Source organism: Pezoporus wallicus, unplaced genomic scaffold, assembly GCF_028554395.1.
Source record: "Pezoporus wallicus isolate ANWC-B61680 ecotype Strahan unplaced genomic scaffold, APGP_CSIRO_Pwel_v1 contig_6923, whole genome shotgun sequence".
Taxonomy (NCBI): domain Eukaryota; kingdom Metazoa; phylum Chordata; class Aves; order Psittaciformes; family Psittacidae; genus Pezoporus; species Pezoporus wallicus.
In genome coordinates, this window is record NW_026637289.1 from 2,258,100 (window position 1) to 2,281,830 (window position 23,731).

General features: G+C 41.1%; 1 protein-coding gene across 2 annotated transcripts; it reads right to left on the reverse strand.

The window, feature by feature from the left end:
- Positions 1-762: 762 nt before the first annotated feature.
- Positions 763-23,264, reverse strand: BEND3 (BEN domain containing 3). 2 transcript variants are annotated; one of them, XM_057404703.1, is made up of 4 exons: positions 22,940-23,264; positions 10,655-10,872; positions 9,490-9,568; positions 763-5,650 (listed from the first exon to the last, which is right to left on the reverse strand). In XM_057404703.1, exons 3-4 carry the CDS (start codon positions 9,496-9,498, stop codon positions 3,377-3,379), a joined length of 2,283 nt encoding a protein of 760 aa, XP_057260686.1. In that variant the 5' UTR covers positions 9,499-9,568; positions 10,655-10,872; positions 22,940-23,264; the 3' UTR covers positions 763-3,376. The 2 variants fall into 2 exon arrangements, with proteins under 2 accessions (XP_057260686.1, XP_057260685.1); XM_057404702.1 differs by lacking the exon at positions 9,490-9,568 and adding an exon at positions 11,337-11,381 and having other exon boundaries at positions 22,940-23,263.
- Positions 23,265-23,731: the final 467 nt, after the last annotated feature.

Genomic DNA, 23,731 nt, shown 5'->3' on the forward strand with positions numbered 1-23,731 from the left:
TGCTATAACACAATACAAATATCAAACAATAGTTGAAGTAAATGACAGATTTTGAAAAACTGTACCTACAAATATATTATATGCATCTTGAAGATAAGAAAAAAAGCCAGTCACAAACATTTCATAGAACATGAAACACTTTGGTGGCTGTAATACATCAGTGTAACAAAGTGGTTGACTTCACGTAAAGATTTTTCTCATTTGCAGACTCCTTGATTCTGACAGCTGAATGCAGTTAACAGGCAATAAAGTGATGCATACTTGATCTCCCTTTTGATATGCTGTTTTGCATCTTTTACAAAGCTTCTAAGTAAGTTTTTAATTTGTGGGAAATGTGCAAGACACAAAAATACATAGTTATATTACACTGTTTCTTTCAGACAGCTGTTAGAAGTCAGCTATTCGATGCTTACCTAAAGCTGACAGCGACACTTGATATTCACCGTAACAGGGTTTACTGACCTGGTAGGTAGAAAGTAATAGTCATCCATAGCAAGTCAGTGTGTCCACGGCTACACACTTTCCGAACACTTCAATATCTAGCAATCTTCCTATGATAGCCTCACTTCCAAAATGACAACTTTATTCTTTTAAACAAAAAAAGTCTGAAAAACAGAAAAATATTTTTAAATGGCTGCAGCAAACCAGGGTATTTTCATTTATGCTTTGCCCGAACAGCTGAGGTTATCTCAGACCTTAGTAACAGACTTTGTAAGAAAAACTTCCCGCTTGTACTCAAGCAATCACCAGACAGCATTCCGCTTGTATGAAAATAATATACCTTTAATTTATTTACAAGACTGACCAACTGGATGAAGTGGCTGTACTTCAGATGCACCGAAATAGCTTTCATTAGTGAACTATGTCACTACTCATATGTCTGTATTTTCTTGATATCAGTTATAAAACATACAATCAAACAAATCATGAAAGGGCTGTGAAGAGTGAGATAAAAGGAATGTATACAACAATCAGAAGTTAAGAGGAAAAAAACAATTAAAATTTTTCTATACCCACTTTCAAAAATATAATTTTAAAAGGTGAAAATTGTTTTTTCACTACTCAGATAATATGAATTGACTGAATTTGTTACTTAATGTCAACATCTACAGTAAAAGCCAGTACATCTCAAATTTGCATGCTAGCTAGGAACATCTGTCAATTGTAGAAAAGCTTAATGCAGATCAAATCCTTCTGGGAGCTTCAACATCACTAAGTGGCAAAACATGTAGGACATTAATATAAGAAAATGCATTTCTTACCTTCTGGCCAGCTATTCACAACAACAGATTAAACAGTTGTTAATATTTTCTGTAATTATTTTATCTCCCATAAAAGTGCATGTAAAAAAATTCACAGAGGTGCTAGGTAGCATACAATTACAAGTGAAAGTCTTGGTTTCTGATACATTCAGTTTGCTAAATTGATGCTAAAATGAAAGATGCAGACATTGTGGTATCAGTTCTTTATCTTTGGTAAAATTTTTTCATTTTTTATTATAGCCATATTTGCTTTGATATCCATCTTGTGCATGGTCTGCTATTATTTAAACCAACAGGAAACATTTGTATGGATATAAACAGTATCAGTGTATTATTTAGTACATTCATGATTTTCTTCATACATTCTTTGAGAATGTCGCTAGCATATGGGGAAAATGAGCAAATGCTACTAACTATTATGATTTACTCCCAGTTTAACATAATACTTTTACTAGTTCTTGCCATCAGGAAAAAAACGTTCTGTTTTGCTTTTAAAAGAAAGGGATCCGTATGACTCTAAGAGCAGTAAATTCTAAAAATCTGAAAGTAAAAATATCAAATATTTTGTACTTTCTTACAAATGCTAAAATAGAAAATTACCCTGGAACTGGCTTAAAATTTGACACTATGACCCATCTAAGTAAACAACAAAAAAGGACCACAGACAACATCAACAATTGCTCTAAGGTGTTCGAGCGATGGTCAATAAGCAATCACTGTCTTTACTGTCTTAAAAATTCACGTTTGACTCTCTCTCACCATTTCTATCAGTATTAAAAGAAGGAAAAAAAGGTGAGGAAAAAAGAGAAGAGAAAAATAGTTTTAAAGCAGCACTCTCCAGTGACAAGTCATACAGCAAATTCACATTGGGTACAGGGTGATCTTTGTTACACTTTAATATATTAATGATGCAAACCTGACTGTATGAACCTAAGTTATACATACACAGTTATGCCTCCAAATAGCTACTAATTACAATTACACTAAATCAATTTGGCAAAGTGAGGGAATTCAATATTCCTACACCCAAAATATCCAGGTGCTGCTGCATTTAAGCAAAGAATGAGTTACATTACCACAGCTCGCAATAGGGGATCCTGAAACACTGAATTTTATCACAAAACCCATCTTTGCACATACTTTTTATATCTGCAATTCAGTATGAACACTGGAAACCTTTGGAATCATGATTTTGATAGTAAGGTCTAAAATTTTTCCAAGTTTTTGTTTCAGGTCTTTTTGCTGTTAGCAAATATCTTTGCTATTTTAAGAACACAGCAGCAAGCAGGCGATGGCAAGACATTCCATGGGTACCCGCCTGGGTCTGTTCTGACACGCTTTATTCAAACATCCTCTGTCACACCAGCAGTGACACTGGACAAAAGAAAAGAACTCACAGGGGCAGGATCAAGCTTGTCCTGTCAAGATTAAAAAAAACATCAACCAAAAATTCACATTGTGTCTGTGCTCACATCTCAGTTTCTCAACAGCTCATTCTTGGGTTTAGAAATAAAACCTGGGTGATGGCCAAAAATGCAAATGACACCATTCTGACCCATTCTTTGACATGGTTTTATTGTTTTCAATATCTCGGTATCATCAAGAACAGAACAAATATGAAACTGCAATTACTGTAGAAACAAAGTCCAATATTCCAATGATTTCCAGTGAACATGGCACTTTCAAATTGAAATTAAGGTTAAATTTCAAACTCTGAATGAAGTCACAAGACTTGTTTAGAAGGGTACAATGAAGAACTGCCCCTGAAGAGCACAGTGATTTAAAAAAAAATTGTTTATTATTAGAAAGTGACAAAACCCAGAAGATGCAGAAATGGGGAGTGGAGTAATACAGTTTCAATACATGCACCAGTGTAAATCATGCTCTTAGCGAGTCACTGATAGTGCTATCATTGATGACTTACGGTCTTTACCCATGTACAAATGTAGTAAGCCACTTCCCACTGCTGTGGTGCCCACATAATCGCAACACACACATTAAAAAGCAACAAACTCAGCGCCTGACTGTCCTAGACGCTGATCACCCTCAGCTCTTGACAGGCCCCTCAGTCTAAACCAAAGCATAATCCTGACAATAATTTAGTGGTCAAAGTCTTAGGAATTTAAAGAATCTGTCACTTTTTTTGTTTTCTTTGCTTTTTTCAGTATATCACACTTTTTTCTGTTAGGACGCCGGCATCTTTCATCAATGCTCGGTATACATTCATAATGCCATACTTCTTCCATTTTCTCCACAGGGTAAACTGCCTCCACGTAATGACGTATCAGTCTCAGTCTGATAGGATCGAGCTGTTTTTTGTTACAAGCACCTGAATGGTTGTATTGCAGCCTGAGATTCTCTGGAGTAAAGAGTTCAGGAAAGAGTCTTACAAGAAGCCTGGCAGCAAAGTTGCCGACTGACAGGCTCTGCTGCACTATCTCTCTTACCTCCTTATCAGACAGCAAATACAGAGAAGGCACAGGGAAGTCTGGATTTGGAACAACGAGCTCATCAAGCGGTATCTTGCAAAAATCCTTGCTGCTTCTTTCTGGCGGCAGTGGTGGCCCTTCAAATTCCTCTCGAAACCTCTCAGGGTTTATTACATAGCTGAGAAATTCCCTCCTGTCAGGCCCTGGCACATGGATTCTCCGTTGCTGTTGGTACGAGCGCCTTTGCTCCGTGTCTCTACGTCGACACCGCTCATCAAGCTTCCCAACAAACTCCAGTGTCCACACTCTGTCATTCTTTGCTCTGGGATACAGTATCTGCACATAATGCCGAATTAATTTAATTCTAGTGGGGTCAAGCTGTTTCTTGCCTAAAGATCCACTACAGTTGTATTGCTTCCGTAAGTTTTCATGAGTAAACAGTTCAGGAAATAAGAGAACAAGCAATCGAGAGGCAAAGTTGCCTATGGAAAGGCTGCTTTCATATATGCTTTTAATCTGTTCTTTGTTCAACAGGTAATCCGGGACAGGGACATCAAAATCGGGAGGGGGAAAGTCAAGTTTGTCGAAGTCTATGGGTACAAGCCAAATTTTTTTTGAGCGTCTACCTGGTTTTTCATATTCAAAACTGTCTTCCACTTTTATGATTGACACATCATCTGGTAAACTAGAAGAATCATAATAGTCATCTCTCATCTGATCACATTCACTTCCATCCATATATGTGTTTTCTAGCTCATCGTTTATTCGCTGCACACATTGCTGCAACCAGGCTTCTTCTTCTTGTACATCTGGAAAGTAAATTTCAGTGTACCTACGGATTATTTGAAGCCGATGAGGATCCAGCAGCTGTCTTCCGGAGTCTCCAAAGCAGCTGTACCTTTCAGCTAATTTTCTGTGGTCAAAGAGTTCTGGAAACAATCGGTGTAACAAGAAAACAGAAAACTCCCCTGGAGAAGAAGCTTCATCTAAAAATTCATTGAGATCCTGAGCATCCAGCATGTAATCTGAGGCAATGGCACTACTCCTGTCTAAGGACAAAGCTTCATCCTGCTCTTTATCATCAATAAAATGAGAGGATTCGACTTGCTCAGTCTCATAAAAACTGGACGACTGCACGTTCTGCTGACTGTTTTCCATTTCCCTTTGAGCCCAAAATCTATTGAAAAAATCATTGACTTGAGGCAAACATTCCACCTGCCACACAGCTGTATTCTTCACAGAAGGATAACAAACTTCCACATAGTTACGGATCAGCTGCAGATGAAGAGATTCAAGTTTCCTCTTGTTGAGAAAGCCGCATGCGCTGCAGCTTCTGCTGAACTCATCATCGCTGAAAAGCTCTGGGAAGAGCTGCACCAACAGCCGGCAAGCAAGGTCTCCACCTGATGTGCTCTGATCCATGATTTGTTTGAGCTCCGCAGAAGTCAGCTGGTACTCCGGGGGGGGCTTGAAGTCTGCAACAGACTCTGCTGGACTGACTTGTTTTTTAATTCTGCTAACCTCCAGAGACAACAGGTCAACTTTACTGTGAAGCTGAGTCATATTGGTATTGAGGGTGTTAAGTGTGTAGAACATTTTCTGTATCAAAGAATATATATTTGGGTCAGAATCTGTGGTGGCTGCTGTTACAGCAATGGCTGCAGCCGAGTCCCTTTTGCGTTGGTCATTCAAAGTCCGAAGAGGCAAGGGACTGCTGGGGTTGATTTTTTCAAACAACTCATAGGAAGCAAACTGCTCTGCTCCTGGTGGGTTCTTCTTCTCTGTGATTTTGTGTGAGATGCCATAGAGAGGTTTTTTGTAAGATGGAGTGGTTATGTCACTGAAAGATTCTTCTTCACAGAGCCACGTTACGTTAGAATTCTTGTTCTTGTTTGCCTGCTCTGTATTTACCTGAGTGGGTGAGCCAGTATCTCTGGTTTTCAAGTTTGAAAGGGGACCCTTTAAATGAATAAATATTCTATTAGTAAGACTGCCTTCAAAATATTAGCTATAAATATGTAGCATACATATGCAAAGTCAAATTTTCTCCAGAGGACTTAGCTGTGTTTAATACATCAGAATCAATAAATTCATTATATAAAAAAATGAAAAGACAGTAAAGTATTAGTGAAGGTGGTTTTGTTTGTTTGTTTTGGTCATGTTTTTCTCCATGGAATAGAAACGCAGTAATAACCCTTAGTACTCTTTAATCACAGAGCTCTAAATGCTCTCACAAATCAAGTATCATTATGCTTCACCTCGCATACGAGGATCCTGGGCTGTAAAGAATTTAGGTGGCAACAAGTCAGCAGCAGAGCCAAGAATAGAATCTAGGTTTTCTGACTCCTGGTCTTGTGACCTTGCCACTGCCTCCAACAACTGCATTTAACGTTCCAGGCACTCTCTTTCAGTTTAGCTTTTGAAAATACCTCAAAGGCTATAAGATACCCAAATTATGCTTCTTTTCTTACTCAAGTGAACTGTAATTAAAAAAAGAAAAAAGTCAATTTAAATAATACAAAATTAAGAACAAAGTGAAAAGCACCTTGGTATTGCCTTTCTAAAAAGGGAAGCCCAAGATTTATTTATTTCTGAAAGGCAGGAAGTTTGGACTCATGTGTATCTAATTTTCTAAATTATTTATATAAGAACCAGTAATGATCTCTTAAGGAATTACTGTTTTCAATAATTTCTAACTCTTCTGCTTGAAATGGAAAGCAAGAATTTTCACCAACCCACTGCAAATATGCAGGGCTTGGGTGGGTTGGTTTTTTTTGCGAACACATGGATATTGCACATAGAATATTTAGGAAGCTAAATAGATACAACAGAATCAAAATCCAACATACAGAATTCAAACATGAGAAAACACTCACAGATTTTAGAGAAGACTGTACCAAAATATTTTGCTTGGCTTGTTCCACAGAACATTAATTAGATAAAAACCCACAGAATCTGAATTTAAGTATTGAAACAAATGAAACACAGACTTGAGGTCTGAGAGCCACAAGCAATCTGAAATCCTAGTGAAGACCCTGCTACATCCTACAGTGGGGAACTTGAATTAAAAGTTCCTCTGAAAAAAACAGAACTGTAACATTCATGAAATTGATGGGGACCCTATGTGCACTCACACTTGGCATCTGCTTACTGCAGTGACAAACTGCATCTAATTACTTTTTAATTTCTAATGCAATGTATACTCAAAAAAGGCTCAGAAAAAACAAGCTGGTTTCCACTCCAAGTTTAGAAACAAGCATATTCAATGAAGTTGAAGATGTGAAGTATCATTCACATCATACAACCCTATATATGAAACCTCATGCTTTTCACATCCAAAGTTGTATGGACAGACAGATGATAAAATGAAAACATAAATGCAAGGGCAATGTATTTCACAGATATCTGCAGAATTCCTAGCCATGGTGGGCTTACACCTGATGTCCATATCCCATTTAGAAGACTGTTCTTCCAGTCCCACTCATACAGCACATTTGCTAGGAGGACAGCAAGGAACTAGAGTCCTGTAACACCATCAGCTATTAAAGGGTGACTTTTACCCCAGCAAGTGGTATGATATGCCCTAACTAAATCAGCTCTTTGTGACTTGTAAAATACCAGAACACAAAAGAATTGTGAGCAAACTGAGATCCACACTGCTCCCACCTAACTATAGGGTCCTATGTTGGGTCTGAAGTCATACACTACCTATACTTGTCAGTGGAGAAACAGAAGTATTTCCAGATGGCAACAGAACTCTCCCAAATAGACATCACCTGAACGCAAGTCATTAAAATCTGCACTGACAATAAACATACTTCTGCTCCCCAGTCACACATCCAGACCAAATTACAAACTTCTTTTACCATTTTAAAGAACAAAACAAAACTGCAATTCTGGAGAATACATTTCTTATGCATACAGTGTGATCTGCTACCTAAATAGCTAGTTCTTCCATTAACATTCCTGTTTACAGGGAATACTACAAATATTCCTTCACGTATAGAGTCCGATTCATTCAATTCCTTCTCTACTAAATAGCTTGCCAGGGGGCTGTCAGTTTTGATCAGAACTCCTGCTGTACCTTTTCCCCAATTATTTATGTAATAAAACTTGGCAATGTGGGAGTAACATCTATTAATGCATACCTCACACAGAGCCAGGGAACAGCAACACTAGAATGTATTAAACAGTACAAATTCATTGTCTTCATTTATCTTACTGCACTTTGAAGTGAATATTGTGGAAGTCTGCGTTATCAGTTTTGGATGCACTGCTCTGGAGGAGGAGAAGTGTTCATGCTAAGAACTACAGCAGATCTCTGCTGTGATGGCAGCAAAACCTCTGTGCTTTCACTAATGCAGCTCAGAGTGTATGGATCTTCTTGCAGAACAGATCTGGTTATCTGCGTTTCAGAAACACATAGTCACTGTTTGACTAATGGATGACAACACATTTGGGCCTACATTTAAAGACTTTTTGTTCCAGATATATTCTGGTTTTATTTCCTTTTGCTTTCAATTATCTTGTCTTTATACAGTTTCCATCTGGGAACAGCACTATTCACAGCATAAATACATGGCTTTTCATAAATTCTCCAATTAAACTAGTATGTAATACTTTAAAATCCATTTTGTGTACACTGATCTTTAAACATCAGTGTATTTCAGATAATACTACACCCATTTAAGATTATCAGTTTTAAAGTACCATCAAAAAAATAAGCAAGATAATGTCCTATGAGATTCAAACTACATAAAATAGTGCTGCTTTTTATACTACATTTGCATAGCAAGTTTTTATATTATATGCATTCTTTGAGAATTTGCAAAATGCAGTATTTTGATAAACATCAATCAATTTAAATAATTGTGAAATAGTCTCCCACATTATCTCTCTGATTCCTAAAGCCAAGTTTTAAAAGTTGTTTAGTTATTGCTCTGTTCAGTGCTAAAGTCCAGCACTTTGTTTATTATGCCTAATAAACAAAGTCTAAACATCTGTAAGAATACAGAGCATAATATTCTAGCATATGAGTAAAGAATAATAAACACATGAGCAAGAACCACTTAAAGAGGTTCTATCAAACACATAAGAACTTAAAAATGCCCTATAAATAAACTTTTGTAACTTCTTTAAATCTTTGACACTTAAAAAAAAAAAAAGAGAAAATGAATTTCTGGTTATGAAATGACAATCAGAATTAACAAATAAAAGGGAAATGTCTTCTGAAAGTCATTTAGTAACACAATCACCAGCCCAACAGCACAGTTACATAACATAAGTAGTACAGCTCTGCTTATACCATACACAGATGCCTATGCGACTTGTAGTAAAAATATACTACAAAGCACAATATTCTCAAAAATAATTAACATTTTGTTCTCCATTTAATTAGAAATAGTTAAAGAAGTCATCAACTAAACAAAAATATTGGTATTAGATAAGTAACTTAAAAAACGTAGTCAGGATTGAGGACTATTTCTGGTCAGTTATTTAACTAAACATGCTGATTCTCTGGGTCACTCAAGAATGAATTTTCGTCATTGGGTCACTTTCTGATATTCTCAAGTCCAAAGTTCTAATTAATTTAAAACTAAATTTAAAAATTTATTAAAGGCAAACAGTAAAATGCAACCCAAGCACAGTTCAGAGACCATTATGAAGCTTAAGAATCTGAATGCATGTCTTAAGGTCCTTTCCATCTCTAACTATTCCATGATTCTATGATTCTGTGTAAAACATTATAAAAAGAGAAATGAAAAAAAAAAAGTGTAATATGATTAAAACCTACCTACCACAGGCATTCAAGGAAAAAAGCAGCCCCAAGAAGTCAGAGAGACGACAGTTAAGAAAAGGAAATATGAAGAGCTATGGCTAGGAAGGAGAAATGAAATGCGCAAATACAACACGCAATAACTGCCTAGGTAGCAGAACAGCAGAAAGGGTACGTGAATTAGAGTAGGTCACAAACTAAATATAACCCAGGGCCTGTCTGAAGTTATTCAAAAGAGGATGAATTTGAATCTAGGTTATTTTAATAAAGTGCTGAGTGTGAGGAACAGGAGGTTATTACACTGCATTAGAGGGTGTTAGAAGAGATGTGACTACCCAGCACTGGACATTACCCTTTCAGGAGTCTCACAAGAACAACAAAAATGTAAGGTCAGTTCTGAAGAAGAACTGAAACCCCAGAATTTTAGTCTTGGAGTGAAAGGCTGAGGGTGGACAACACCTCATAAATTTTCCCATGTGCAGATGACTTTTCTAGGAACAGATGATCACTGCTCTCCCTACTGAAAAGAACAGGGACAAAAAGAAACTTGCTCAGTTTCAGTAAAGATTAATGAAAATCTCTGATTGCTAGAGAGGTGAAACGCTAGAACAGGATAATGGAAGAGACTGAGCATCTCCTCCATTGCCTGGACAAACATCTGGAGTGTCATAAGTTGGATGCTGCACCCAAAGTTGTTATATATTCTGTTCTTGATATGCTGAAGTCTTCTGCATCCCTGCATTTTTATCTTTCAAATAACGCACAAATTTATACTTGTCTTACTGACACTGAAATCTGTGTCACAGAAGGAAGAATTACAGCCCTGATTCCATCACTGAGGATCCAGCTGAAGGGCTGTATGACATGAGAGGGACTATAATCAGAGTCACAGTCAATTAATCCAAATCACTACCTGCTCCTACATTCTCTGACAAACAACAAAAGTATACTTCATATGAATGAATGAACCTGTAACTGTATTTCATATATATAATTGCTCCCACATTATTTAAAGAAATACCCAGACAAGTAATATGTGCAAACTTGGTTAAGATTAACCACATTTGCCTTGAACTCATTACTAATGCAAGTCTAATTAAATGACTGGCATTTTGCTTGGAGCAGCAACAAATTTAGCCTATAAAATATGAGCAGAAAAATCACAGAATCGTGTACAGAGAAGTCACCTCTTGTGTAAAGCGTCTTTTCTTCACGCTGGGTAAGACATCTTGCTGGCTTCCATCGCAACCAAGTGAGGTCTGCTTCCGTTTGTTGGAATCCTGCAGGAAAGTACCTGTGCCATCCAGTGAGTGCTTCTCGGCAGATCTGGATGATACTGAGCAGTCTAGAGCTTCATCTTCATTTTCTGTTTCTACTTTCACAACATTATTTTTAGGAATTTTTACTGCAAAAAAAAGAAGGTTTAGAAAGATAAAGCACTCTCTCCAGAAAACCATGACACCCATAATACAAACTTTCAGGTTTTGTTTCTTTTTATGAAAATGTGTTTTTGAAGATCATCATTATTTTTTATGACTTGTACAATAAGCGTATGCTGAGGCCACCCAAAAGACAAGTTTTTATTAAGCTAGGAACCATTCAGTCATACAGTAAATCACAGTTTCTTCCCCAAAGAGTCTAAAGTATAAACAAATAAAGTTACAGTAGGAAGATTTATTTGGAAGGGGGGAAGGACGCAGAGCAGAAAATACAATGAGTAATAACGATAATGGTGAATTTTAGATAGTTTTTTTAAAAACCTTATTGTAATTTGTCTTGATCCAAGCACATTTTTTAGCAGGTTACAAAGGCTTTAATTCAACAAGTATTTTTGCCTGATCATAAGTTACATAAAATGTAGTATTTTACCTTCATCTTCATCAGTGATTTCAGCTGAATTCATCTTCTATCTCACTAAAGAACAAAACAAAAATAAGTATCAGCATCTTTTGGCATCAGGAAATATCTACATCTGCTTTTATAATCAGAAAATAATATATATAATATACTTTTAATCTAGAGCCATTAGGCATTAGCAGCCCACAGATAATTTCCACATTTGTAATAATTTTCAGTAAATTTCATGGCCATCTATAGAACTGCCTACGTGCAAACCATACTGCAGACAACATATGACAGCTAGGAAAGTATTTAAAACAGTCTTTTTCTGCTATGGAGAAAAATAAAAGCCACCTTCTTTATAAAATATCTTGGCAGTATATAAATGGAAGTTAACTGCATTACACTCTCCATCCTGTACCAAGTCACCACTTCTTATTACAGTCAAATGTTTTTGTATTGTCATTGTGGGTGACCCAAAGTCATCAGAGAAGGAAAACTCATCATAAACTATAATACACATGCTGCAGTCAAGTTTTCATTTAAAAATCTTTGATCTTTTGGTATGGTTTGCATCAGTTCAAGCAGAGCCCTCTGCAGATCTACAGTAACTCCTTTTTTTCTGTTAGCCTCTAAATAATGTAGGAATATTTTTTGTAAGGAAAACCAAACATATGTATTATTCTAGCATGATTTTAGCATTACTTCTCACATGAAGAACTCAGCTGTACTTCTGTTACATGGAAAACTAATTTTGCAAGTTTGGGGGCAAACCTCAATCTGTGAACATGTTCCTAAAAGATACTCCAAATCTTTTGGGGATCTACAAAGCAAACAACTCAATCAGATCTCGCTGACCGTTACAGGGCACACAGATGCAAACTGACACTCAGTTGGCAAGCTGGTGACTTGTAAACTGTCACCCACCGCTCGTTCATCTAAACAGAGCATTAGGTTTACTTGGCCCCAGAATATTATTGCTTTACATTTTCACAGTTGCTTTCTTCTTCCTGCCTATCTTTTAGCCAAGGTCTGACATCAAAACAGGCTTATCTCTGGCTGGAGTAAGTGAATAAAACCAATCAATCAAAAGCATACATACAGCCCAGGGGTGGGAATTACAATGAAATTTAGAAAAGGGATGGGGAGAGAAAGAGACAGGCTCTGGTAAGAGTCTCTACCTTTCTTTTGAACAGTGTTGAACAGAAGTACTTTTTCAAAACAAAAGCCCAGACTATTAAAAACTCTGTAAACACTTTAATACTGTGCAGCTATAAATTTTTCTTCTTCAGGAACTGATGGCTGTTAACAGTAAGTAATGAGGCCACGTTCTGGATAAGATTTTGTACAACTGCACGTGTAATGCACACAGACCGAAACAAAAGATGCATGCAGTTGTAATACCAGCTCATATCGGGCCACTCTAGAAGCCAAAATACTCTTTGATGCCCTGGTCTTCAACATGGCCCCTAAATACAGCCTTGTAAAGGGCATCCTCAAGAGGATAACAAGAGATTTGACTTCATCATCACGTCATCAGGAAGTCTCTCTCAGTTGGATGTACAGCTACTGCAAACCCCTTAGATAGCTACTCCTTTTAACCACCGTAATTCCCTCTTTCAGGACTTGCATTTAGTAACTGATCCACATATAAATTATGCCAACTTTACAATACTATAATCACATCACTTAAAGTTCTGCAAACTCCTGCACAGACATAATAATATGAACCTAAGTCGCCCACACCAACTTTTAAACCACTTGATATACACCAGTGAGGGTTAATATCAAGTCTTACTAACTCAACAGGACTTAGGAATGTAGACACAGCCACTACAGCTCTTTATGGAAAACCCTAAAACAGTGTACTTCATACAGCACCATCAAAAAGCTACACTGGACCTTAAGAAAAGCACATAGTCGTAATTGTTCATATGGTCATAAATTGATATTCAATGCCTAGATCTTACAGTTTTCCAGGCTGCAGCAGGCTTAGCTCTGAACGATGTGGTACAAGACCAGCATGTGCCAGTGCTCAAGAAGCATGACAAGAGTCATTTTGTGAGGGCCAGAGGTGACAGTAAACGAATCAGCTGGTACCACTACAGAACATTCTGTAATGGAAATCAAAATGGTTTTCCAGATAATCCTAGATTGCTCTATCACAGCAAAACATGACAAGATGATAAACACAGAGCCAGAATACTACTATAAAGGTAGCACCAGATAGAACAACACGAAATATTTAGGAGAGGCTATAGGGAATTATATTTTCTTTCTAACTCTGGCTATTACTGCTACTCAAATAGGAAAAATGGTGCAGGAGAATTCCTCTGGGAGAATACAAACAAACTGGAAGGAGAAGATAAATGAGGAGCTGCATAACCACTCTTTAAAACTGGAAAAAAGTGAAACTAAAGCAAAGCACATACCCTGGTTAAGAGTTAGCTTCCTAAAAGAGGCAACACCAGAAGACCAAAGCTATCCCAAACTCAGGTCAAGTAACATTAAGTCAATTGTTTCACATATTTAAAACAGTGGTACTACTTTGGTTGATGTCTTCTTTTTTTAAAAAAAAAAACAACTGCCAGAATACAATTAGAAGAGAATAGTCAAACCCAGCATCAGAATCAATGAAACCTAGAAAGAATGGGCTTTGTATTCCATAGAATCTGCCTGTCTTCGTAGGAGAAGGTGCTCCAGCCCTTTGGTCATCTTTGTGGCTTCCTCTGGACTTGCTCATCAGGTCCATGTCCCTCTTAATGCTAGGAGCCCCAGATGTGGATGCAGTGCTCCAGGTGGGGTTTCACAAGAGCGGAGGGAGAGAATCAACTCCCTTGACCTGCTGGCAACACTTCCTCTGATGCAGCTCAGGACACGGTTGGCTTTCTGGGCTGCAGGCTCACATTGCTGGATCACATTCAGTTTCTTGTCAATCAACACCCCCAAATCCTTCTCCTCAGGGCTGCTCTCAATCCATTCTCTGCCCAATGTGTATTAGTGCCTGGGATTGCCCTGGCCCAGCTGCAGGACCCTGCACTTGGCCTTGTTGAACTTCCTGAAGTTCACACTGGCCCACCTCACAAGTGTGTCAAGGTCCCTCTGGATGGCATTCCTTCCCTCCAGCGTATCAACCGAACCACACAGCTTGGTGTCATCGGCAAATTTGCTGAGGGCACACTCAATCCCACTGTCCATGTCACTGACTAAGATGTTAAACAGCACCAGTCCCAGTACCAACCCCTGAGGAACACCATTTGTCACTGGTCTCCACCTGGACATCAAGCCATTGACTGCAACTCTTTGAGTGTGACCATCCTTATCCTTATCCTTATTCACCGACTGGTCCATCCATCAAATCCACGTCTCTCCAGTTTAGAGACAATTTTTGAACTCTTTAATGCCAAACAAAGCATGAGGTCCAACCTTTTCCTTTTTGGGAGTCCCAGTAATATCTCTCTCCTTACCAGGTTTCTTGTCTTCTTAGTGAGATTTGTAAGAACTTGAACATTGTGAGAAAATGAAGCACATGTAGAAGCTTCTGATGAGAGACAGGATTCAACTACCCCTCTGATTTCCTGCCTCATAGTTCCATCTACTCCCTTGGTCAAGCATGGGTGTCCACCTCAGTCAAGCATGGGTGAGCCCTTCCATCTTGATGAACTGACAGAAGACAATTCACTTCTTTCTCTTCTGGGTTATTTTTCTGCTAATTCAGAGAGGTGAAGGGTAAGGCAAGTAAGTGGCCCCCGGTAAGGAGTATGCATGAGGCTTGTGACAGAAAGGAAGGATTAAAACCAACCTCTCTCATACCAGAAAGCCACTACCTTGGTTCAACCATTTCATGAAACTTCACCTATCATCTATTTACACCACCATCTTGCTTCAAATTTGGGTAGCAATGGACTTGCCTATGGGAAGGGGAAAAGTCTGTGTGCTTGTGCTAGCATGTCCATGCTTGTATGCATATGTAAGGTTAACAATAATTCTGTTGATTGTTTAAAGTCCACTACAGATAAAACATTTCAGATTCTTTAAACTACTGATTACAATGAATCAGTACTTATGAATAATAGTTATTGACTCCCTAGAAGATGCAGCAGTGTCAAAATCTGTTTTGAGTTTGCATTCTGGGCCAGATTGTGAGAATAAACAAAGTTGGAAGTAAAAATGAACTAAAAGAACCTAGGACAAAAAAGTGCAAATCAAGTCAGAAATGGGTCCAGTAAAGCAAATACCTGACTGTCCTGGGTTCAGCAGTTGCAGTAGCACTGCACCAGCTACCACGAAGGAGAAACATGACTGCTACTGCTGAACCCAGGACACTGACAATTGTTCCTTGTCATGTGGAGTACACAAACACATTACATTCTTATATGTCTCTTTTCAAAACAGAAGATACATACATTTATCATCCTTAGCCTAATACTGACTCAATGCTATCTACAGGACAGCAGTTAGCTAGTTCTGGGAAGGAGTGTGTTGAGTTCCAGCTTCTGTGCTGAAGCTGGAAACACAGGTCGACAGCCGTAACTGACAGAGCAACCAGCCTTGGCAACACCTTGCTGAGACACAGACGGATGCTGCAGTACATCCTGGTTTTTGGTGAAAAAGAGGATCTGGAAGAAGCATTCTAAAACATACCAAACACCTACAACAGCAGCTAGGTCAATAGCTAGATCTTGATCCTAATGAAGTTCACTGGAGCTATAGTTTAAGCACCAGTATTTCCACCTGAAATGACCAAAAATATGGTGCTTTACAAAATATGAACACAAAACTTGAACTTCAAGTTTTAAGGGTTTTGCTTGTAAATAGTTTAGCTTGTGAACCAAGTTGTTTTATAAGGATTTTCTCTGGGTTCTTTGGTTCCTATCTTGTATATAAATAAAAAAAAAGTCTGAACAGTTCAGAAACACCTAACAAAACAGACCTACAATCAGTAAATGAACATACTGTTTCTCTATGCTTGCACTAGAACATGGGTAAAACTCAAAAAGTATAAATCTTGTAACCCTTATTATGGATCCCACACCCCTGAACACTAAAAATGAAGCAAATAGCTAGTACTCTAATTGTCATTTCAAGAGACTGAGCCTTTGATTAATGGTATTCTAGTACAGTCATTACCTAACACTGTCTAATGTAGAATAAACAGTAAGATGTGTAGCACTTGGACAAATTCAACAATCAAGGAAGAAGAGGTAAACAGACCCCATCCTCACAACACAAACAGTAAGTCATCAGATTTTACTGCCTACATTTCACCTACTAAGAACAGTTGTCTTGAAAAGAATATGTGGTTTTTAACTTCTACATAATTCATGTCACAAGAAATAAACACCGTACTTATGTATCAGAATGTACTCACCTTCCCATTTAAACTGCCTAGACAGCTACTAGTGCTGGTACTGCATGGATACCTGTGTGAGCCATTGCTAGGCGTCATGCAACAAGAGTCTGTGTGATGCCAGCGCTCACTTGGGAAAACAGAAACATTACTTTGAGCTCAGCCCTCCAGACTTGCCCACACATCCTGACACTTCTGAAACAATTAAGGAAGATGAACCAAAAAGGATGCTTTTCTTAAGGTGCTCAGAGCTTTGTTCTTCCAAGAGAAGTAAATAAAAATAAGTAGATTTTTAATCACGTAACCGAGAATACCGTTCTTTTTAAACTAAGGCACAATGAGCCTATTTGCAAAGAACTGATGCGATATATAGCACTGTGTCCTTCTACTTCAAGTTAAGCTACTTCTAATAAACTGAGTCTCATTACAATGAAACTCTAGACACCAATCTAAGTGTTGTTTGATTTGCGATCTTGTGATTTGCAGCAAGATCCGGGCATCCCACTCAGCTATTAGCTAAATTTTAAGTGGTTATAGATTCCAGATACCAATTTTCTGCTGGAACTGCTGCACTAGGAGAAGCTCCTCAGCATCTGGCCTGCTGGCTAAGATTCAACAGCCATTTTCAGAACACGCTCAGTACTATGGGAATCTATAGAGGACAGTCATAAATAAGTGTAGGGTATTTCACTTACCAATGGCACAGTGCTTAAAGAGGCATCCGGGAGCCAGAAAAATCTGGTGTGTTTTTTTTTGTTGCGGTGTGTGTGTGTGTCTGTGTTTGGGGTTTTCTGGTTGTTTTTTTGTTCGTTTTGCTTTATTTCCTTTCTTTATTTTATTCTTTTTCTTTTTTTTTTTTTTCCCTGCACTCTGTTTTGCAGCAGAGGCAAGAATTCAGATCCCCAAATCCTAGAAGAGCAATCTAATCATCTGGTTATGGCACACCAAAGGGGCAAGCAGGAAGAGCTGTGGGCCAGAGCACAAGGGGACAGGGAAAGAAGAGGGCGTCCCAGCGCACCTTGGCTGTCACTATAGCCCGAATCCTCTTCCCATAGAGCCTGCTCTCCCTTCTTCTCATCTGATTAGATGATGAATGAGACAACTCAACAAAGGGACTTAATGTTCCCTACTTCACTGGTATCACTAGACACAGACCTCTCTTCAAAGGACTTACCAGGTTATGATGCTTAATTGTACCTCTGTACCATTTTGGTAACAACACTCAACATTCAAATGGTATAAATCACAGCTAGCAGGGAAACTCAGTGCATAGCACAATGCTGTGAGTTTCAAAGCATGGAAGAATACCTTAAAAATTAGGGCATTTAGTGCATCATGCTGCTTTTGCAAGTAGAGCAAAAATGTGATCCTTTTATCAAAAACAAGCCTAACCAAAATATGCATTGAAGCTTTAAGGATTTAAAGCACTTAGGTACAAAAGATTTTATGAGTAAGGGAGCAAATTGCAAAACATACTCTAAATGTATTTCAGTCTCATATCATCTAGTATAATGCATAAAGCTACTTAGAAGTACCTACTTATTGGTACACAGTACAGAATTGAATCATAAACTTAAGTTCAATCATTCCATAACATGCATTCTTCTCCCATTTACCACCTAACAATTACTCATGTGTTGGATCTGGAGGATACTTTCCCTACCTGTGACCTACTTACGACTGTGACCACTGTAACAGCACAATGCAAACAGAAAAGATCTTACTGACAACATCAAGGCAGTTTGCTGCATCCACAATCACTTATAAAATGTGTGATGGACCACTTTCAAATTCTGACATAACCCCCCCCAAAAAAACCAAAACCAAACCCTAAAAGTCCACCAGAAAAATTACTGTTGTTCTGCTATTCATAACTAAAACAAAGTAACTCTTTACTCTTCAAATTCCCTTATCTAATGTAAAAAGTCCTGAAAACAAAACAAACAAACAAAAAAGGCAGTGCAAAAACTGCACAGAAAACTACAGAAGTGCACACATGCTGTCTGTGGAAATCAATTCTGACTTCATAGCCCTTGTTAATGATACTAACAAATGTAAGCGATTCATTGTCTTAACTAATATACTCCAATAAGAATGCCTGTTATCAGTTTTATACATTTGCTATTTATAATTTAAATGCTCGCATAACATCGTACTGTTCAGCTCATCAATGCATAGCAAATGTGTAGATGCTACTTCTTAAAGGCACACCATCCCACTAAATATTTTAGCATCTTCATGTACATGGGAAGGAATGTCTCTAATTCGTCATTATTGATTATAAAAATGTTTTTAGAAATACAGGAATTTAGATACTGTATATCCTGAAATGTTCATTCCTTTTAAAGCCTCATGGTGGTGGTACGCTGCTTCATATATAAAACTCAGAGGCTTCAATGAGAAGTATTCTACTCGAGTGTTGTTTGCTTATGAAGACATGAAACGTTCCTTACATTTTGGTCAAAACTTAGGATACATGTGTTTGCTAATAATGTTAAATATGCGTTTAACAGCCTATGTGGATATAAGCTATTCAATTTCCTTACCATTATCATGCAGTGAAAGATACAACACTCCTCTTAAAGCACAGGTAACCTAGTGAAGTTAATGGTGGCAATACCAAAAAAGCTGGTATTTGGAAGGAGGTAACATTGGCTAAATTTTACAACGAACTGTACGCTGAACTGCTGATTCACAGCCAAAGTAGCACCTCCTCCTACACATACTTTCCTGTAACAGGACTTTTATCACAACATTGCAATGGTATTATGCTATGTAGTTAAAGAGTGTGGTTTACCCAGAGCCCACCAAAACTACTGTACACATATTCATCCTCAGTAAGGGACAATGATTAATCACTCTAGTAGCTAGATACTCACTGGACAGTCAAGCGTCTGTGGTCCTGCTCCCTTTCTTCTAGTCTGTTGGTATTTCATATGAAACATGCACTGGATAAAGCACAGAGAGCAACTGATGTGTCCCAAGGTAAGAAGACCACGCACTCAAAAGCTGGGGTAGGTAGGTGGAAACATTGGTGGAAGCAGTCCTGTCCCACACAGGTGAGGAGAGGGCTGCTCTAACCACACAGTGACAGCGTGAAATACCATCCCTCATGATGCTTTAGAAGAACAATTCCCGCGTAATGCTTTGAAATGTCAACAGCAAACACCCATTCCCAACACCCAGCCCTGCAGTCCCAGGAGGAGACAGGAAGGAAGGCACGCACCACTGCTCAGGCTGCCCAGGAGCTGCCTCCCGCTCAGCATGTGTGTTGCTTTCCAGGCTGTCTCTTGGAAAACTCTCCTGCTGGGATGCAGAAGCAAACCTAGAGAACTGCGAGTTCTGAGTTCTGTGCTGAGAGCCAAGTAATCTGCATCTTTTACTTCCTAGCTGTATCACTGGGCTCAGTAATTTCAATATTGCAGTTATCCTAGGGGTACATCTGATTCCTCCAACTTGTCCAAAACCAACATAACTCACATTAAATTCAACTGAATTACACATACGTACTACTCCAAAATTGTGCTGTAAATTTCATTTTGTGGAGGCAATGTTTGCCTTCTGTACAATTCCACGGGCCAGTGATCTGACTTTAAATATTACAGAATTTTGACAAGGCCTTCTCAAAAAAACCCACCAAAAACAAAAAGCCAAACCAAATTAACAAACCACAAAGAAACCCCAAAAGAACGTTGGTTTGCTTTTTTTTCCCCGTACTTCTCTGCATTCTCACTCTTATTTTCTATTTATCCTTCATTGATGAAAATCTCATAACCATACTCATCGGTACGATGTTCAGAATAAGCAACTAACTAGAAAGGGTCACTGCCAGCATGCTGCCTGAAACATTACCCATTAATGTTACAAATTACACCTGAAACTACTGTAACAGACAGAAACTGGGGAAAGAAGGGGAAATCCGTACTGTTTGATTTGTAGCCCTGACTGTACTTTGTATATCTTTAGTCAGGTTTCCTTATAATTTGTGACTTCTTGGAGCAAAAATTTTGAAAAGGCTGGAGCATGAAAAGGCAGCAGGATGAAGAAGTCTGATACCTGAAACCACGTTTATTAAGAAAAAAATCCCTGATTTAAAACTGACTACTCATCTTAAACTGAAATAAGAGTGTTGCTTCAGTTGATCAAACAATGAGCAAAATGCAAGCAGACAATACAAATACCAAAAGCAGAAGCTTTCTACTCTCATTTTTGAGCATGCTGCTGAAGCCAAAAGTGGAGATTTTGAGTAAAATTTAGTCTTGATACCCAGTACTGACACTTGAAACGTTAAATACCCTAGAAAAGAGTATTCTAACATTATAATCATGTTTGAACTATAAATACATGTAGAACAAGTTCTAAAACTATGAAAAAAGTGTATTTTTAAAAGCACCAGCAGATGTTGTTGGAAGCATTACTCTTACAGACAATAAAATTCCTATACTTAACATAGTTTGAAAACCTCCTCTGCTGCCCTGTGGAGAAGGACAGGAAGCCTCAAGCCTCCTGAAGCCAGCCTGCAGTGACGGCACTTTGCCAACAGGACTTACGGGGCATGTTTTCACTTTGGGCCTTTATTTTAGTTACATCTGCAGATGCAGTTTTAAATAAAAATAATAAAAAAATCACTCCTCTCAGTTTTCCCACAACTTGCCCAACACAGATGTTTTCTCAACCTGTCCCCTGTACTTTACCAAACACCAACTTAATCTTGCAGTGATCAGCAAAATACTAACCTAGCTTACTTCCAGCATTAATGCATCAATTTGGCTTCTCTTCAGTCAGGTGCTTTCCCTGGTCTATTAGAAACACTTTGTTTTCCTCAATGCTTCATTCTCTCTCCTCTCATTCTTCCCTTTTATTTTAAAATACTGCACCATGTGAACTTCATACAGACAACTTAAAATCTCCTCCGAACTGCATTCAACATTGCTTCATTTTTATCTACCAGACGTCTAAGCTATGAAAATACTTAGCAAAGATAGAAAGCGTAGTTGGCCCAGTGCTGACTTTGATATAGCGGGAGAGAAATCTATCAACACATAACAGCAACTATTTGTTTTATTAGATGTATTCATTCAAGTACATTAATAATCTGAATAGCAGGTATCAGCCAGAAGCAAAGAAGAGGTGTTTCTTCCCCTGTTTAAATGTCTCTGCCCCGAGGGTCGGGCACACACTGTTTTTATAGGTGGCACCGACAAACTACCAGCACTTCAATCCAAAAAGCTCTGGGACTGCGTCAACGCTATGTGGAAGCTGTCACATGGTTGCTGGCCTGCCGCCGGCTCACATTCTGCTGCTTCAGAGTTTGTCCCCTTCTATTTACAAAAGGCTGTGTGGACATACCACAGGGGAAAGTAGGGTAGAGGCAGCGGGCAATGCAGGCAAGCCGGGCAAAGGCAGCAGGCAATTCCCCCGCGGTGGCCTTCTCCGGTCTCCCCAGTGCACCACGCACCCAGAACCGGCGTGAATTACCACTCTCTCGACGCTCTTGCCACCATTTTTCTCAAGCCAGACCCCAGCCCCATCTTTCACGGGGCCACGCCGCTCCACGGGCCCCTACGAAACCACTGCGCGCTGCGCCCCGGCGGGACCCGGTACCGGGAAGGAGGGGGAACCGCGCTCCGCCGCAGCTCCCCCCCCCCCGCGCCGCCGGGACTCCCCGCGGAGGGGCGGTGGCGGCGGAAGGCGCCACGTGGGAACGGCGCGGCGGCGTCGCTCCGCCCGGAGGCGGGGGCTTGCGGTGAGGACGCCCCGCGCGCCCCGCACGCGGCGGCCGGGGCCGCTTCCGCGGTCAGACCCACGAGCCCGAGGCGGCGGTGGCGGCAGCGGTTGGTGCTTCCGGTCCGAACCCTGCCCGGGCGGATCTATGTGGCCGGCTTGCGGGGGGGAGAGGAGGGAGGAGGGGATGAGGTGAGGCTGGAGGTGACGGCGGCGTGACCGTTCCAATCTCCCCGCTCCTTCTCTTTCCCCCCCCCCCGCGCACCCCGCAGATGGAGGCACCGGGCAGGGCGCGCGTGCCCCGCGCCGCAGCGCTTCAGCACCGTTCCAAGTCACGAACAAAGAGCCCCCCGCGGCGGGGGGAGAGCGGCGGCGGAACCCCGAGCCGCTGCCGGGGGGGGAGGGGCCGACCCCGCGCCTCCCGCTCCCCCGCTCCGCTGGCGCGGCCCCTCTCCCGGTTCCTCCCCTACCCGCCGGGGCGGCGCTCCCCGCCGGGGGCTGCGCGGAGCGGCGCCCCTCCCGCCCGGCACGGGAGGCGAGCGGCGGCAGCGGCACTTACCTCAGCTCCGCGCGTGGGCACGGGAGCCCCGGGACGGCGGGGGCGGCTGGAGCGGCCGCCGCTGGTGCCCGCGTCTCCCCCCCCGCTCTTTGTGTGCGAGGGTCCGCGCGCTGCGCTCTCGCGTGACGTGACGGGACCGTGTGTCATTTCCGCACAAGGACACTGAGCCCCGACCCGCCGCGGCCAGCGCCACCCGCCGCCCCGGGGCAGGGGCAGAGGCGGGAGGGGAGGGGGGAGGAGCAGGCCGCTCTCCCCCCCGCCCCCCCCCCATCCCCACCCCTTCGCCCTCTCGGCCGCCAGCGACAGGGAACGCGCGGTTCCCACTGGAGACCCCGCGCGCCCCCGCCACGCGCGCCCACTGGGCGCCAAGCGGGCAGCCCTACCGCCGGCCGCAGCTGCACCACGGCACCCCCCGTCCATCCCATCCCATCCACGCCTCCTTGCAAGAAGGCGCGCTCCCGTCGCGTGACGGGGACCGGGATGGGGATGGGGACGGGGACAAGACGGGGACGAGGCGCGCCCGCCGCAAGGCAGCGGCTGCGTGGAAGCGCGGCCTGGCTGGGCCGGGTGGCTCTGAGCCGGGCGCGGTCTCGCGTGTCCGCGGCGCGGGCAGCCGGTACACGGGCGCCACGGGCGGGCCGCGCACGTGCGTGCGGGGAGATCCGTCGGAGCGGGTGTTCGCACGGGACGACGGGACGCGACACAGCCGGGTCCGCGTGGCCGTGGGAGGTGACGGGGGGCGGCGGGCACGTGGTGGCGGCGCGGCCCCGCACCGCCGGTGTCCCCCTCCGC

Excerpts from the sequence above, each read along its gene's own strand:
- BEND3 (XM_057404702.1), bottom strand. The coding sequence starts at position 11,370 with ATGAATTCAGCTGAAATCACTGATGAAGATGAAG. Across the intron at positions 10,873-11,336 it reads AATCACTGATGAAGATGAAG|TAAAAATTCCTAAAAATAAT; the intron begins GTAAAATACTAC and ends TTTTTTTTGCAG. Across the intron at positions 5,651-10,654 it reads AAAGACGCTTTACACAAGAG|GGTCCCCTTTCAAACTTGAA; the intron begins GTGACTTCTCTG and ends ATTCATTTAAAG.